At 38.3% G+C, this 18,433-nt stretch overlaps 1 protein-coding gene across 3 annotated transcripts in view; it reads left to right on the top strand.

Moving 5' to 3' along the window:
• Window positions 1–15,509, top strand: part of LOC117329011 (baculoviral IAP repeat-containing protein 7-like) — a 31,040-nt gene extending 15,531 nt beyond the window's left edge. The window contains exons 4-8 of one of the 3 annotated variants that reach the window (XM_033886691.1): window positions 12,355–13,225; window positions 13,410–13,591; window positions 14,070–14,196; window positions 14,378–14,566; window positions 14,733–15,509. In XM_033886691.1, the coding sequence (XP_033742582.1) occupies window positions 13,520–13,591; window positions 14,070–14,196; window positions 14,378–14,566; window positions 14,733–14,929 (585 nt within the window). In that variant the 5' untranslated portion in view covers window positions 12,355–13,225; window positions 13,410–13,519 and the 3' untranslated portion in view covers window positions 14,930–15,509. Of the gene's footprint in view, window positions 1–12,354; window positions 13,226–13,409; window positions 13,592–14,069; window positions 14,203–14,377; window positions 14,567–14,732 lie in introns of those variants that run through there. The other 2 variants (XM_033886690.1, XR_004533090.1) reach the window with 2 other exon arrangements.
• The last annotated feature ends 2,924 nt before the right edge of the window (window positions 15,510–18,433 follow it).

Raw genomic sequence — 18,433 nt, 5'->3', positions numbered from 1 at the left:
GTACCTAAAACACTCGCCATGTATCTATAGCTGTCGGCTTCGATCTGTACCTCTAACACTCGCCATGGATCTGCTCTGTCGGCTTCTGTACCTCTAACACTCGCCATGTATCTATAGCTGTCGGCGTCTGTACCTCTAACACTCGCCATGTATCTATAGCTGTCGGCGTCTGTACCTCTAACACTCGCCATGGATCTATAGCTGTCGGCTTCTGTACCTCAAACACTCGCCATGGATCTATAGCTGTCGGCTTCTGTACCTCTAACACTCGCCATGTATCTATAGCTGTCGGCGTCTGTACCTCTAACACTCGCCATGTATCTATAGCTGTCGGCGTCTGTACCTCTAACACTCGCCATGGATCTATAGCTGTCGGCTTCTGTACCTCAAACACTCGCCATGGATCTATAGCTGTCGGCGTCTGTACCTAAAACACTCGCCATGTATCTATATAACTGTCGGCTTCTGTATCTCTAAAACACGCCATAGATATGAGCGGCCCGCTGCCCGGACCGACCTCAATTGGATGTTAGATGTGATACTCACCTTGGGTGTGAGATATACTCGCCGTGGATGTTAGATATGCTCGCCTTGGATGTTAGATATACTCGCCGTAGATGTTAGATATACTCGCCTTTGATGTAAGATATACTCGCCGTGGATGTTAGATATACTCGCCTTGGATGTTAGATATACTCGCCGTGGATGTTAGATATACTCGCCTTGGATGTTAGATATACTCGCCTTAGATGTTAGATATACTCGCCGTAGATGTTAGATATACTCGCCTTTGATGTAAGATATACTCGCCGTGGATGTTAGATATACTCGCCGTGGATGTAAGATATACTCGCCGTGGATGTTAGATATACTCGCCGTGGATGTTAGATATACTCGCCGTGGATGTTAGATATACTCGCCGTAGATGCTATATATACTCGCCGTGAATGATAGGTATACTCGCCTTGGATGCTAGATATACTCGCCTTGGATGTTAGATAAACTCGCCTTGGATGTTAGATATACTCGCCGTGAATGATAGATATACTCGCCGTGGATGATAGATATAGTCGCCGTGAATGATAGATATACTCACCTTGGATGTTAGATATACTCGCCGTAGATGTTAGATATACTCGCCTTTGATGTAAGATATACTCGCCGTGGATGTTAGATATACTCGCCGTGGATGTTAGATATACTCGCCTTGGATGTTAGATATACTCGCCTTGGATGTTAGATATACTCGCCTTGGATGTTAGATATACTCGCCTTGGGTGTTAGATATACTCGCCTTGGGTGTTAGATATACTCGCCTTGGGTGTTAGATATACTCGCCTTGGATGTTAGATATACTCGCCTTTGATGTAAGATATACTCGCCGTAGATGTTAGATATACTCGCCTTTGATGTAAGATATACTCGCCTTGGGTGTTAGATATACTCGCCTTGGATGTTAGATATACTCGCCTTGGATGTTAGATATACTCGCCTTGGGTGTTAGATATACTCGCCTTGGATGTTAGATATACTCGCCTTGGATGTTAGATATACTCGCCGTAGATGTTGGATATACTCGCCGTGGATGTTAGATATACTCGCCGTAGATGTTAGATATACTCGCCGTGAATGTTAGATATACTCGCCATGGATGTTAGATATACTCGCCGTAGATGTTGGATATACTCGCCATGGATGTTAGATATACTCGCCGTAGATGTTAGATATACTCGCCGTGAATGTTAGATATACTCGCCATGGATGTTAGATATACTCGCCGTAGATGTTGGATATACTCGCCTTTGGTGTTAGATATACTCGCCTTGGGTGTTAGATATACTCGTCGTGGATGTTAGATATACTCGCCGTGGATGTTAGATATACTCGCCTTGGATGTTAGATATACTCGCCGTAGATGTTGGATATACTCGCCGTGGATGTTAGATATACTCGCCTTGGGTGTTAGATATACTCGCCTTGGGTGTTAGATATACTCGCCTTGGGTGTTAGATATACTCGCCTTGGATGTTAGATATACTCGCCTTTGATGTAAGATATACTCGCCGTAGATGTTAGATATACTCGCCTTTGATGTAAGATATACTCGCCGTGGATGTTAGATATACTCGCCTTGGATGTTAGATATACTCGCCTTGGATGTTAGATATACTCGCCTTGGGTGTTAGATATACTCGCCTTGGATGTTAGATATACTCGCCTTGGATGTTAGATATACTCGCCGTAGATGTTGGATATACTCGCCGTGGATGTTAGATATACTCGCCGTAGATGTTAGATATACTCGCCGTGAATGTTAGATATACTCGCCATGGATGTTAGATATACTCGCCGTAGATGTTGGATATACTCGCCATGGATGTTAGATATACTCGCCGTAGATGTTAGATATACTCGCCGTGAATGTTAGATATACTCGCCATGGATGTTAGATATACTCGCCGTAGATGTTGGATATACTCGCCTTGGTGTTAGATATACTCGCCTTGGGTGTTAGATATACTCGCCGTGGATGTTAGATATACTCGCCGTGGATGTTAGATATACTCGCCTTGGATGTTAGATATACTCGCCGTGGATGTTAGATATACTCGCCTTGGATGTTAGATATACTCGCCGTGATGTTAGATATACTCGCCGTGGATGATTAGATATACTCGCCTTGATGTTAGATATACTCGCCGTGGATGTTAGAATATACTCGCCTTGGATGTTAGATATACTCGCCTGGAGTGTTAGATATACTCGCCGTGGATGTTAGATATACTCGCCTTGGATGTTAGATATACTCGCCGTGGATGTTAGATATACTCGCCTTGGATGTTAGATATACTCGCCGTGGATGTTAGATATACTCGCCGTGGATGTTAGATATACTCGCCTTGGATGTTAGATATACTCGCCGTAGATGTTGGATATACTCGCCGTGGGTGTTAGATATACTCGCCTTGGATGTTAGATATACTCGCCGTGGATGTTAGATATACTCGCCGTGGATGTTAGATATACTCGCCGTGGATGTTAGATATACTCGCCTTGGATGTTAGATATACTCACCTTGGATGTTAGATATACTCGCCGTAGATGCTATATATACTCGCCGTGAATGATAGGTATACTCGCCTTGGATGTTAGATATACTCGCCTTGGATGTTAGATAAACTCGCCTTGGATGTTAGATATACTCGTCGTGAATGATAGATATACTCGCCGTGGATGATAGATATAGTCGCCGTGAATGATAGATATACTCACCTTGGATGTTAGATATACTCGCCGTAGATGTTAGATATACTCGCCTTTGATGTAAGATATACTCGCCGTGGATGTTAGATATACTCGCCTTGGATGTTAGATATACTCGCCTTGGGTGTTAGATATACTCGCCTTGGATGTTAGATATACTCGCCTTTGATGTTAGATATATACTCGCCGTAGATGTTTGATATACTCGCCTTGGATGTTAGATAAACTCGCCTTGGATGTTAGATATACTTGCCGTGGATGTTAGATATACTCGCCGTGGATGTTAGATATACTCGCCGTAGATGTTAGATATACTCGCCTTGGGTGTTAGATATACTCGCCTTGGATGTTAGATATACTCGCCGTGAATGATAGGTATACTCGCCTTGGATGTTAGATATACTCGCCTTGGATGTTAGATAAACTCGCCTTGGATGTTACATATACTCGCCGTGAATGATAGATATACTCGCCGTGGATGATAGATATAGTCGCCTTGGATGTTAGATATACTCGCCGTGGATGTTAGATATACTCGCCTTGGATGTTAGATATACTCGCCGTGGATGTTAGATATACTCGCCTTGGATGTTAGATATACTCGCCTTGGGTGTTAGATATACTCGCCGTAGATGCTAGATATACTCGCCTTGGATGTTAGATATACTCGCCTTGGATGTTAGATATACTCGCCTTGGGTGTTAGATATACTCGCCTTGGGTGTTAGATATACTCGCCTTGGATGTTAGATATACTCGCCTTGGATGTTAGATATACTCGCCGTGGGTGTTAGATATACTCGCCTTGGATGTTAGATATACTCGCCGTGGATGTTAGATATACTCGCCTTGGATGTTAGATATACTCGCCGTAGATGTTGGATATACTCGCCGTGGGTGTTAGATATACTCGCCTTGGATGTTAGATATACTCGCCGTGGATGTTAGATATACTCGCCTTGGATGTTAGATATACTCGCCGTAGATGTTGGATATACTCGCCGTGGATGTTAGATATACTCGCCTTGGATTTTAGATATACTCGCCGTGGATGTTAGATATACTCGTCGTAGATGTTAGATATACTCGCCATGGATATTAGATATACTCGCCGTGGATGTTAGATATACTCGCCATGGATGTTAGATATACTCACCTTGGATGTTAGATATACTCGCCGTAGATGCTATATATACTCGCCGTGAATGATAGGTATACTCGCCTTGGATGTTAGATATACTCGCCTTGGATGTTAGATAAACTCGCCTTGGATGTTAGATATACTCGTCGTGAATGATAGATATACTCGCCGTGGATGATAGATATAGTCGCCGTGAATGATAGATATACTCACCTTGGATGTTAGATATACTCGCCGTAGATGTTAGATATACTCGCCTTTGATGTAAGATATACTCGCCGTGGATGTTAGATATACTCGCCTTGGATGTTAGATATACTCGCCTTGGGTGTTAGATATACTCGCCGTGGTTAGATATACTCGCCGTGGATGTTAGATATACTCGCCTTGGATGTTAGATATACTCGCCTTAGATGTTAGATATACTCGCCGTGGATGTTAGAAATACTCGTCGTTGATGTTAGATACATGTATACTCGCCGTGGATGTTAGATATACTCGCCTTGGGTGTTAGATATACTCGCCTTGGATGTTAGATATACTCGCCTTGGATGTTAGATATACTCGCCTTGGATGTTAGATATACTCGCCGTGAATGATAGATATACTCGCCTTGGGTGTTAGATATACTCGCCGTGGATGTTAGATATACTCGCCTTGGATGTTAGATATACCACAGGTGCCTGACTCGTTTTATAAAATAATAACATATAAGAGTACAATAAATGAGATTTATATGTACTCTTATATGTTATTATTTGATAAAACGAGTCAGGCACCTGTGGATATACTCGCCGTGGATGTTAGATATACTCGCCATTGTTTTGTTTTACAATGTTATCTATTGTTTAACGTATCTGAAAGTTTTTACTTCCTAAGCGTACAGCTACTAGATTACAAACTCCCCAATACACATATATTGATTCTAAGTATACCACATAACTTCTAAGGGACTCCAGATACGCCCACCAATCGTATATGAACAGCCTTAAAATAGATTTTAAACACGATTCGCTGCACCGGTAACCTATCGATATTTCCACGTGTGTAAAATTCCATTACACCGGAATATTTGGAGTAGAGTTTTTGCGATGTTTCTAGTTTCGAATGAGGAATATAAGCTAACGTTTTATCTAAAATAAAACATTAAAGTGTCTGCGAAGTTAAATCACATCTTCATGTTTTTTATTGAAATTTTCTGTAAATACAATATGGCGGTATATACTACTGAGGAACATATACCTTGTCCTATATAACGTAAGTTAACATTTACTATTATATATATATACATGTATACATTCTAGTGCTTTCACAGCTAACTAAATTGTCGATTGCTATTATATATACATGTAGTACTAATATTTACCTACTATATAGGTCACCCGGCTATTGCGAGGTTTAAAATTAAAATAATTAACATTACATCACTATCATTAAAACAATGTTCTAACATAATGTCGACAAACCTACGATTGTCTTTGTCTGCATACCCTGTTTACACTTCTCTCCGACGACCATGTCAGAAAGTGTCCGTCCGTCGTCCAGAGCTACGTTACCGGGCCAGATATAGTGATATCTAGATCTGTGTTTGTGTCGAGTCTAAAAATAGATTAAGAAATACCTGACTTTTTGAGAGGAAATTTTGTATTCTAATTTGACCCTCCTTAGAAATCCGATCATACAATATATAAATATTTGTCGGGTTAATGTTGAAATACATCGTGCCACACAAATGCATACCGATTGATGTGTCGGGATATATCGCAACGGTAAGAATAGCTAGGATACAATTAATCTATTTTTAGATACATTTGTTTACAGCCAAAATATGACATGACAAATGATAGAAGTTAAAAGCCTGTTATTCGGCATAGCCGTATAATATTCTTTTGGACCCGGATAAGATGCGACAGGTGGCGTTACTGGTCAAGATGAAGTATGTGATTGGTCAATGTAGCGGTAAATGCAGAATGCAGATGTGTAGTTACAAATGTAAAAACGAAACAAAGTTAAGATTGAATGCAAGCTGAATAAGTGGACGTATCTATTCAAATGACACATTAATAACATCATATTCCTGATTCAAATGCAGTCTTATTACCACCAAAAATGATTCAAACTGATATAATTTTGTTATCCGTGCTGAAACTGCACATTTATTAATTAGTTCGTTAATTTATTTCACCAGCAGTTTTACATTATAACCACCAGCATCAAAACTATACCGTTTATCTTTTTTTAAAGATATTTCTTGTTTTCTCTCTTTTTTCTGGTAGCTTAATTAGACCGAAAGGCGCTGCCCCGACACCGAAAATAGTAAAAAAAAAAAAAAAAAGCGAAAAACATCGTAAACCGAAACGATTGACACTTCAGTTGCTGGTGTACATTATAATCCATTTAGTTGCTCTCCATTTTTGTTCCGTTACGATCCGATTCAGATTCAAATTTGAACGATAAAATTTTTTAAATGAGGAAAAATGTACCCCAAAACACCTGCATTGTAAGCCAATTATCTGCCAGATTAACTTTTTATTTAAAACAGGTCTTCATTGGCATTGACACATACTAACATTGCATCTGTGAAATGTCTAACACATGAAATGATGTCAGATCTACGGAAATCTTTGATTCCGAGTCCTATTTTGGTATACTGGTATTTCCATTCTGGAAACCCATATTTCGATATAAGAATATACTTGATATGTGTTTTCTTTTCTAATTAGTTATATGCTAGTTTATAACTGATATGCATGGCTCGAATTACATAAACATCTGTTACCAGTGTGATACATTTCCTTCAATAACAGTCGTCTACTGAATCGAAAGCAGACAGTATATTTTGTGCCATTTTCTGATAATATGCTCTTTTCAATAACAAGCCGAATAAAATAAATCATATATCGAATTTACATACGGTTATTAAACATTATCTAAATTATCAAAATAGTAGCATATTACAGCATTTAAAAAAAGTCGAAATAGAAACTAACCGCTTCGTCAATAATACCTATATAGCAATAACGTAATGTCTAAAACTCAGAACGAAACAAGGTATAGCTTTCACATTTAGTGTTCAGTGAGGATGTGAAAGACGAACCACTTGAGGGATGCAGACGAAACGTAAGTTACAGTGTATTTCCAGATCATCTCCACTTAGGAATCCGCGTACAGAAGTAAAACATATCGAGTAATTAGAGACATAATTATGATAGAAAACGGTAAGATGTGATATCATCTTTGTTCAATAGATTTGACTCTATCACTACTTTACGGAGTTTATCATGTATCGTTTATAGGCGATTTACTAATAACAATCATCACAGTTAGACGACATTTGATTAGTTTAGTGATTTGTTAAGCTATGCGGTTAGAATTTGGAGACAATGCTGTGTCTATGACGGTTTTTGTTGTGTGAACATAGAAACTAGCGACAAAATACAATTTAATTCACAGATCATTTTTGTAATGCTTTTATTTTGACCACCAGCCAAAATCTCTGATATTATACTGCCAACGTGACTAATTGTCACTCGTGTGTACATGCACTTGCATATAATACAGTATGGATGTAGTGGGAGGGAAAATCTTAGGCAATTCTATGTAATATATATGTAATATATAAAAAATGACAAATACAATAAATGTCGATTATGTTGATTTCAGATGTATCGATGACCATGTTCATAATAACCATTATTACCTAACAATTAATATATTCTAGTAAGACAAACAGATATCATTATATACCTGTATGTATATTGATGATACCTCGGTGATTCTCTGAGTATATTTAGCCGCCGATATTATTGGTTAACCAAAACTAGTTTCCCTCGTGAAGATAATTAAAGGGATGACGTTCATTCTATTTATAGCTGAATCTAAAAATACACAATCACACTTATTGTCACGTTAGCAGTAATAACAACGTGGCCAGTGACTAACAATATAGTTTTATGTAGTAATACAGTTTATGTCAGAGTCTTGGTTTAGATGTGACCAATATAATTAACATACATATTTCTATCATATAATTATTAATCGGTCTCGTAAGTCACCAGAACACGTTTCTGACCACATGGATATCAACATATGTGGATATGACCGTGTATATGACAATATTTGATATCTTCAGTGCTACTACAAATTGGGTGTTAGTGTTATATTGGGTGTTAGTGCTATATTGGGGTGTTATATTGGGAGTCAGTGCTATATCGGGGTGTTATATTGGGAGTCAGTGCTATATCGGGGTGTTATATTGGGAGTCAGTGCTATATCGGGGTGTTATATTGGGAGTCAGTGCTATATCGGGGTGTTATATTGGGAGTCAGTGCTATATCGGGGTGTTATATTGGGTGTTAGTGCTATATTGGGGTGTTATATTGGGAGTCAGTGCTATATCGGGGTGTTATATTGGGAGTCAGTGCTATATTGGGGTGTTATATTGTCTTGTAGTGATGTCTGCTTCAGCTCATTATATACTCTAGCTGCTTATCATTACACAGGTAATCAGCGTTATAATGAAAATAGTTCAGACAAACACGGGCTTTAGATGAATCGTATCGTCTCCATCTACATACTTCTGATGGAAGGATCACAATCTATATATATTTCATAACAACTAGCAATAATTCTAACTTTGTTCAGGTAAGTGTTAAAAAAAGGGCTGTGTGAAGTTAGCTCAACATACGACATACGACATACGACATTCAAAACTTCATATCTTGTGTTTTTACCAGCCAACGAGATAACATTTGAATGTTCAGCGGCTCAACATACGACATACGACATTCAGATTTTGAATGTTCAGCCGCTGAACATACGACATACGACATTCAGATTTTGGTTTTGAATGTTCAGCGGCTCGACATACGACATACGACATTCAAATTTTGAATGTTCAGCCGCTGAACATACGACATACGACATTCAGATTTTGAATGTTCAGCCGCTGAACATACGACATACGACATTCAAAACTTCATATCTTGTGTTTTTACCAGCCAACGAGGTAACTTTTGAATGTTCAGCGGCTCAACATACGACATACGACATTCAGATTTTGAATGTTCAGCCGCTGAACATACGACACACGACATTCAGATTTTGATTTTGAATGTTCAGCTGCTCGACATACGACATACGACATTCAAATTTTGAATGTTCAGCCGCTGAACATACGACATACGACATTCAAAACTTCATATCTTGTGTTTTTACCAACCATCGAGGTAACTTTTGAATGTTCAGCCGCTGAACATACGACATACGACATTCAGATTTTGAATGTTCAGCCGCTGAACATACGACATTCAGATTTTGAATGTTCAGCCGCTGAACATACGACATACGACATTCAGATTTTGAATGTTCAGCCGCTGAACATACGACATACGACATTCAGATTTTGATTTTGAATGTTCAGCGGCTCGACATACGACATACGACATTCAAATTTTGAATGTTCAGCCGCTGAACATACGACATTCAAAACTTCATATCTTGTGTTTTTACCAGCCAACGAGGTAACTTTTGAATGTTCAGCGGCTCAACATACGACATACGACATTCAGATTTTGAATGTTCAGCGGCTGAACATTCAAAATTTGAATGTCGTATGTCGTATGTCGAGCCGCTGAACATTCAAAATCAAAATCTGAATGTCGTATGTCGTATGTTCAGCGGCTGAACATTCAAAATCTGAATGTCGTATGTCGTATGTTGAGCCGCTGAACATTCAAAAATTACCTCGTTGGCTGGTAAAAACACAAGATATGAACGTTTTAAACGGTTTGCCGGATCTCGTTGGCTGGCTGAGCATTTACAGCAAAACTCCCGCAGCTAAAACCCGCTGCACATTCAAAATTTGAATGTCGTATGTCGTATGTTCAGCGGCTGAACATTCAAAATCTGAATGTCGTATGTCGTATGTTCAGCGGCTGAACATTCAAAATTTGAATGTCGTATGTCGTATGTCGAGCCGCTGAACATTCAAAACCAAAATCTGAATGTCGTATGTCGTATGTTCAGCGGCTGAACATTCAAAATTTGAATGTCGTATGTCGTATGTTGAGCCGCTGAACATTCAAAAGTTACCTCGTTGGCTGGTAAAAACACAAGATATGAAGTTTTGAATGTCGTATGTCGTATGTTCAGCGGCTGAACATTCAAAATCTGAATGTCGTATGTCGTATGTTCAGCGGCTGAACATTCAAAATTTGAATGTCGTATGTCGTATGTCGAGCCGCTGAACATTCAAAATCAAAATCTGAATGTCGTATGTCGTACGTTCAGCGGCTGAACATTCAAAATCTGAATGTCGTATGTCGTATGTTGAGCCGCTGAACATTCAAAAGTTACCTCGTTGGCTGGTAAAAACACAAGATATGAAGTTTTGAATGTCGTATGTCGTATGTTCAGCGGCTGAACATTCAAAATCTGAATGTCGTATGTCGTATGTTCAGCGGCTGAACATTCAAAATCTGAATGTCGTATGTCGTATGTTCAGCGGCTGAACATTCAAAATTTGAATGTCGTATGTCGTATGTCGAGCCGCTGAACATTCAAAATCCAAATCTGAATGTCGTATGTCGTATGTTCAGCGGCTGAACATTCAAAATCTGAATGTCGTATGTCGTATGTTGAGCCGCTGAACATTCAAAAGTTACCTCGTTGGCTGGTAAAAACACAAGATATGAAGTTTTGAATGTCGTATGTCGTATGTTCAGCGGCTGAACATTCAAAATCTGAATGTCGTATGTCGTATGTTGAGCCGCTGAACATTCAAAAGTTACCTCGTTGGCTGGTAAAAACACAAGATATGAACGTTTTAAACGGTTTGCCGGATCTCGTTGGCTGGCTGAGCATTTACAGCAAAACTCCCGCAGCTAAAACCCGCTGCCCATTCAAAATCTGAATGTCGTATGTCGTATGTTCAGCGGCTGAACATTCAAAATTTGAATGTCGTATGTCGTATGTCGAGCCGCTGAACATTCAAAATCAAAATCTGAATGTCGTATGTCGTACGTTCAGCGGCTGAACATTCAAAATCTGAATGTCGTATGTCGTATGTTGAGCCGCTGAACATTCAAAAGTTACCTCGTTGGCTGGTAAAAACACAAGATATGAAGTTTTGAATGTCGTATGTCGTATGTTCAGCGGCTGAACATTCTAAATCTGAATGTCGTATGTCGTATGTTCAGCGGCTGAACATTCAAAATCTGAATGTCGTATGTCGTATGTTCAGCGGCTGAACATTCAAAATTTGAATGTCGTATGTCGTATGTCGAGCCGCTGAACATTCAAAACCAAAATCTGAATGTCGTATGTCGTATGTTCAGCGGCTGAACATTCAAAATTTGAATGTGGTATGTCGTATGTTGAGACGCTGAACATTCAAAAGTTACCTCGTTGGCTGGTAAAAACACAAGATATGAAGTTTTGAATGTCGTATGTCGTATGTTCAGCGGCTGAACATTCAAAATCTGAATGTCGTATGTCGTATGTTCAGCGGCTGAACATTCAAAAGTTACCTCGATGGTTGGTAAAAACACAAGATATGAAGTTTTGAATGTCGTATGTCGTATGTTCAGCGGCTGAACATTCAAAATCTGAATGTCGTATGTCGTATGTTCAGCGGCTGAACATTCAAAATTTGAATGTCGTATGTCGTATGTCGAGCCGCTAAACATTCAAAACCAAAATCTGAATGTCGTATGTCGTATGTTCAGCGGCTGAACATTCAAAATCTGAATGTCATATGTCGTATGTTGAGCCGCTGAACATTCAAAAGTTATCTCGTTGGCTGGTAAAAACACAAGATATGAAGTTTTGAATGTCGTATGTCGTATGTCGTATGTTGAGCTAACTTCACACAGCCTAAAAAAAGGCTGTGTGTGATGTTACAATGTGTCTTTGTATGTCTCTACTGATAGAAAAATGCATCTTTTACAGATATCAAAACATGATAACGTCAACTGCGGAGATATGCCACGTCATTTGTCCACTTGAAAAAACAGAATACGGACCTACGAAATCAAAGATGGCCGACCAGTCACGAGTTGCAAGTTACTTTTCATACCCTTATTCATCTTCATTGAGTGCTATTGTGCTGTCAGATGCAGGTTTTCACTATGCTGGGCGTGGTGATGCAGTGGTTTGTCATTTTTGCGAATTAAAGTACGATGGATGGAAGAAGGAAGATGATCCGAGATCTATACATTTAATGAAATCTCCGGAGTGTCCATTCTTTCGAACAAGCGAATCTGAAGCTGCATCGAAATCTCTCAAAGACGAAATCGTTTCGCATGTCTTTTGTAGTCCACCCAAAGACACAGAAGTAGACAAAAGATTGGACGGTAGCACACGACAACAGGTAGATACTAGTACATATACATCATTTGTTATATCACAGGAAGCGGAAACTACCATCGAACCGACCCCACAGGTACCGGGAGCAACAAAATCAAGTCAAAATGTGCCTGACAACATTTCAAACCGATGGCCTAGAAATGATGCCGTATATCAACGTGAAAATGAAGACTTTTCAAGAACGGAATATTCCGACGTGGCTCCAAATGACACACAAAAATTAGAATCACGTGATCAACACACAAGGACAGATTCTTCTAGCACAAACATTGATTTCTACAAATCATTCGGATGCCATAATAATTCCTGCTTCGACAGAGGCTTTGACAACATGTCGACCGAAATACCAACAGTACGCCATATTAGCCACACGCCTCGACTCGTACAGACAGTGGCCCTTGCATCTCCAACAACGACCCGAGGACCTTGCTAAAGCAGGGTCTCTTCTATGAAGGTGAATGCTTGTTTTTGGTCATTAATGAAATCAAACTAAGTTGCTATATTTTCATGTATGTAATTCAATTATACTGTCTGAGTGATCAAATCAATTTGAAAATGGTACTTTATAATAGTGTTTAAGTGTGATAAATGGATATAAAAATCAGGTAAACGTATTCGTCTTTTATCTCTGTTAACAGGGACACACGACTATGTGAGATGCTTCCATTGTGCAGGAGGATTACGTGAATGGGACCCGGAAGATGATCCTTTCTATGAACATGCGCGATGGTTCCCGTTTTGTCCGTTCATGAGACTGACCAAGGGAGACAAATTCATAATGGGTGTCCAGTCGGGAGCAATCAAACCATCTGATACACGGGTAAGAATTATCTGGTGTTTTCTCGGCCATTAAAAATCTGATATTGGGATTTAAAAGGCCGATAAAACATCCGAAACTTTCAGTTTAGGGTAAGATCTCAAGAATGGCTTGTTTGGGTAGTAAAAATGTCTTAAGTCATATTGGTCTAGTGGTAGGCCGGGGGTGGGGGAGGGGGTGGCAGGGTGGGGGAGGGGGTGGTAGGCCGGGAGTGGTTACGTGATCGAAGGTTGTATCAGTGAACAAGATTCTTTACTCCGTTGTGTAGGAACTGTGCACATGATAATGCTGGAAATGTCGTATGTAATTAAGTTGTTATTTACAGCTCCGACTGCATATGTTGATTGGTAGTTAAACAGCTCCGATAAGCTCTGATAATAGTCAGAGACGTGTATTGGTGTGGTGAAGCTGTATATAAAATAAACATACTATATTGACAAAATGTAATATTTCGTTTATTGATATCATTTATTTTTACCAGGAACTGAAATCAAATCCAAGTAAGGAATTAAACTTGTTTGATCACCCAGCTGTGCTAAGTGTTATGGAGATGGGATACAGTAAAACCCTCATAGCTAAAGCCATAACAGTTTACAAAAAGCGTCACGGTAAGGGTAAGTAGGAAATGTTTAAACGATAAATGTTCTGGTCGAAAATATTAATATATTAATAAACTCGTTGAAATTAAAGCGAACATAGCATTTTTATTCAATATGACACATTAATTCTATGATTTTGCCAGTTGCGTTTTCTTCTTAATGATTAGAATTTAATGAATTGTAACCTCAGGAATGGGATTAAGTGCCGGAAAGCTGTTGACTATTGTTTGGGAAGTCGAAGAAGATGAGAACATTGACGTTATTCCAGGAGAGGACATTTTGAATAACGAACACACGAACCATGATGGAACAGAAAAACGACCTGAAAGTAAAAGCGACGAAACGAAAGTAGAAACGACAACAGAAGGTCCCTATAAAGGTAAAACTGAGAAAACGGGTTATTCTAAATTTAATATTGGATTTTAAACATTTTGGGGAACTAGATATCAATTGACTATTTTTATTGATGAACGGTAATATGTATTGCTCAAACCTATTGATGTGATTGGATGTAGTGTTTATTTGTCCGACTGATATTCCTACAGATATTGATGAGCTAGCAGAGGAAAACCGGGAACTTCGTGAACAGAAGACATGTAAGGTGTGTCTAGACGAGGAGGCCAGTATAGTGTTCCTACCCTGTGGACATTTAGTCACGTGTCCAATGTGTGCTTCAGCTTTACAGAAATGTCCAGTGTGTCGGACTTACATCCGGGGCACGGTCAAGGCTATTGTGTCATAAAGTACCAGACCAGAGTTGTTTTGGTACCAGGCCGGAGTTGTTTTAGTACTAGGCCGGAGTTGTTTTGGTACCAGACCGGAGTTGTTTTAGTACTAGGCCGGAGTTGTTTTGGTACCAGGCCGGAGTTGTTTTAGACAGATGTATGTGTGAATACTAAACTGTAAAACTTGTGTTCCTTGCGATTTTTTCCTATGTGGTTTCTTATCAGCTTCGCTGCAAAAACAATTACGCTTACTTGATCATAAGGTCTTGGGTGACTTACAATAGGTATTACGATTTGTAAATTAAGTACTGTCAATGAATGTTAAAAAAATACTCATACTCTATCACCTCACAAAGACGTTGGGAAGTGCATGGTGATGATCTGAACTTCAGCCTACTGAGGAATCAAGAGTTACTATAATGATTGTTGGTGTCATGCTTTAGAGGCTGCTTGAGTCCGTTACCAGAGTATGGAAATGTAATGTCACGGAAGGTTGGTATTGAAGTTGATGATGCTATGAACTGTGTAGTAACTCTTATGATAGCGGTGAAACATCAAAGACATGTCAACTCATAATAAAAGATATAAATACACCAATATGTTCTTATTATTCAATGCAAAAACAAAGGGCCATTGTACTGAGAACAATACAATGATTTGTCCATTGAATTTTGATTTTAGTTAAAATCCGATTTTGTCATTTCTACACACAGAATCGGTAAAAGAGGAAAAGAAAGCAGACGGTCAGGATTTACCAGGGAATAACATGTATATGTAAATGTAAATGTAAGATTTGATAAGAAGAGGACAAATTTAAACACAATATCAAATAACACCATTAGAAGATGATCTTCAATTTACTAGCTATTTTAAACCAATCTAGATATGATGGAAATTGATAAACAAAACCAATGACACGCGTGTTATCTATAATAGAAAAAAATATATAGACAACCCAATTTTTCTTATAAAATGTTATATATATATATATATATATATATATTATAAATGGCGATAAAATCCTATGATTAAGTTCATCATGATGTTGGTAAATTGTCCTTTTGTGTCTTATAAGTGTAAGTAACACCGGGTTTGTTTTGAAGTTTTTGATGAATACAAAAATGTTGTTATATTAGATGCATTTAGTTACAAAATATACAAAGGTGATAGGTTTAATGCCGAGGAGTCACACCGCACACTGAGCGTAACCTCTGGAGTCGGAGACCTGACTCGGCCGAATACATTTGTATATCTCTGCTTATACATGCTTCAAAAGTTACTTGACATCTATCAACGTTGGGAAATCGAGCAGAACACATTTAATTACATTACTTATATCTGAGATCATACTATTAGCGGGAATAAAAATTAAAACAAAATGATTGACAGTTCAGGTCTGACCAATATCAAAATGATTGACAGCCCAGTCCTGACCAATATCAAAATGTGGAATATATATTAGATATAATTGGCATTTATAAATTGGGTCACTGTGACCTACTGTTTGACTATGGGTTATTTTGATTAAATGGTTTTATTTTCAACATATCAATACTAATTATGAAGAAAGATTTTAAAGATTTCATTTAGTTTCGTTAACATTGAGCCAATCGGGAAAGTATATACAAGTACATGTTTCATAGCTACCCCACTTTCTGATGAATTAACAGGTATATTTTACTCACATTTACAGTGTGAAGATTAACAGTTATTTGTAGATGATTAGGTATTTTAAGTTTCATATTGTTAATTCCACTATATGACGAATAGACATTCAAAAGTACGGTATTGGTGATAATATTAAACGAAAAACAGAAATGGAATTAATACCGAAATATTTGCCGATTGAGCAGGTGTACCACCGTGAATCATACTACTGTATATTTACCCAGCGACTATTTATAGAACTGTGAATTTCCAACTACAAACTTCCAGTAGAGACCCCAGCTGGCATACACAATAAATCGATATGGAAACTGCCCTTCATTGTTTGCTTCTTTATGTTTGTATGGATATATAATCTTCTTATTTTTACACATATTTTTTTTACACATTTAGCCGCCATAGGATAGTAGGTATTTTTATATTTAGACACACTTTCTATTGATGCATTATTACGTGCTTGTAATTTAGCAATAATGTTGTACGGCCGACATCGTTGACAGGTAGAAGTCTCACGCTAAATGTCTCTAGCAATTAATTATTTTTATTGCATGTTATTACTAGTGACAGTATTCCCCATGCAGTCGCCCATTTGAAGTTCAAATGATATGAAACTTACAGAGATGTATATGAAGGTGTTGTTTAGTTTACGCTACTTGAAAAATGATGGCATCGGATAGGCTTAATGGCACATAAGTGTACATCAAGACTCGAAAGACAGTAACCCTGATATGAACAGTGGACGTAGGAGCCCCATCTGGTAAAATACCGCCTTCATACACATCTGATATACAAGTCTCTCGGTCATACGTAATTGTATATCCCGATGCATTTATTTTTAATCATAAGACCTTTTTATTTATTCACATATGTGTATGTAGGAAGTATTTATTTCAAAAGTGTAGTGTGGGTGATGTGTTGTTTGAAGGGGCGTAGCTGGGCCCTTGATTTAGTGGATTCATGAGCGCCGTAGGCGCGAGTCCGAAAGTTTTGGAAAGTTTTGAAGTATTGGAAATATTAAGATGGAGTCGATGGTCCGGCTTTTTCCCCAGTAAACGTTAATTTCCATTTACTTCCCGATATGTCAGTGTCACTATATGGTTCTACTATGTACACAAGGTGCATTTGACTTCATATTGATATAATTTTTTTATGAAAAATTAAGTGGTTCATCTGCGTACTTGAGTACGGCAGCTACGCGCCTACTAGGTCTATAGTGATTTAGTAGTATCTCTCAACAAGGCTATCGATATCAACTGTAAATGATCAGGTCTTATATATTTACATATAAAATAATAGACAAGACCTGAATTTTAAATCCTGTTTAATCTGTTATTCAGAAATTCATTTATACAGCATTTTAAATATGTTGAACATTATTTTACTGACCAGTCAGAACGCTTCCCACAAAACCACGTGGATCGTCATTATTAGATTGTTTTTTTCTACCGAATTCGTGTAAATACTTATGTACTGTTTTTCAATAACTTTCAGAGAAATAGGAATCATATATCGCTCATTGCTTTGATATATTTCATGGGTTAAAGAGCAGTGAGATATGTTCTGTTAATATAAAAGGCACTGACAACATAAATATGCTCTAATAAATAAAATACAACAAACAAGAATAATTCTGTCTTAATCTAAAGCTATTCTAACAGAGTAAATAGTTACGAGAGACACACATGTATCTATATATATCCCCCTCCTGGACGATACTTACAGTGTGGGTAAGAGATGGGAACTAATCCAAATTTTACACGTATGATGTACGTTATCAGAACACCCAAAAATAAAGCTGACCAACATCATATAGACATTTCATAAGTCTGTATGGTACGCAAGATGACACAAAGAAG

Source organism: Pecten maximus, chromosome 6 (genome assembly GCF_902652985.1).
Source record: "Pecten maximus chromosome 6, xPecMax1.1, whole genome shotgun sequence".
Taxonomy (NCBI): domain Eukaryota; kingdom Metazoa; phylum Mollusca; class Bivalvia; order Pectinida; family Pectinidae; genus Pecten; species Pecten maximus.
The sequence above is the reverse complement of the archived record's forward strand: the minus strand, read 5'-3'. Positions and strand labels throughout refer to the sequence as shown.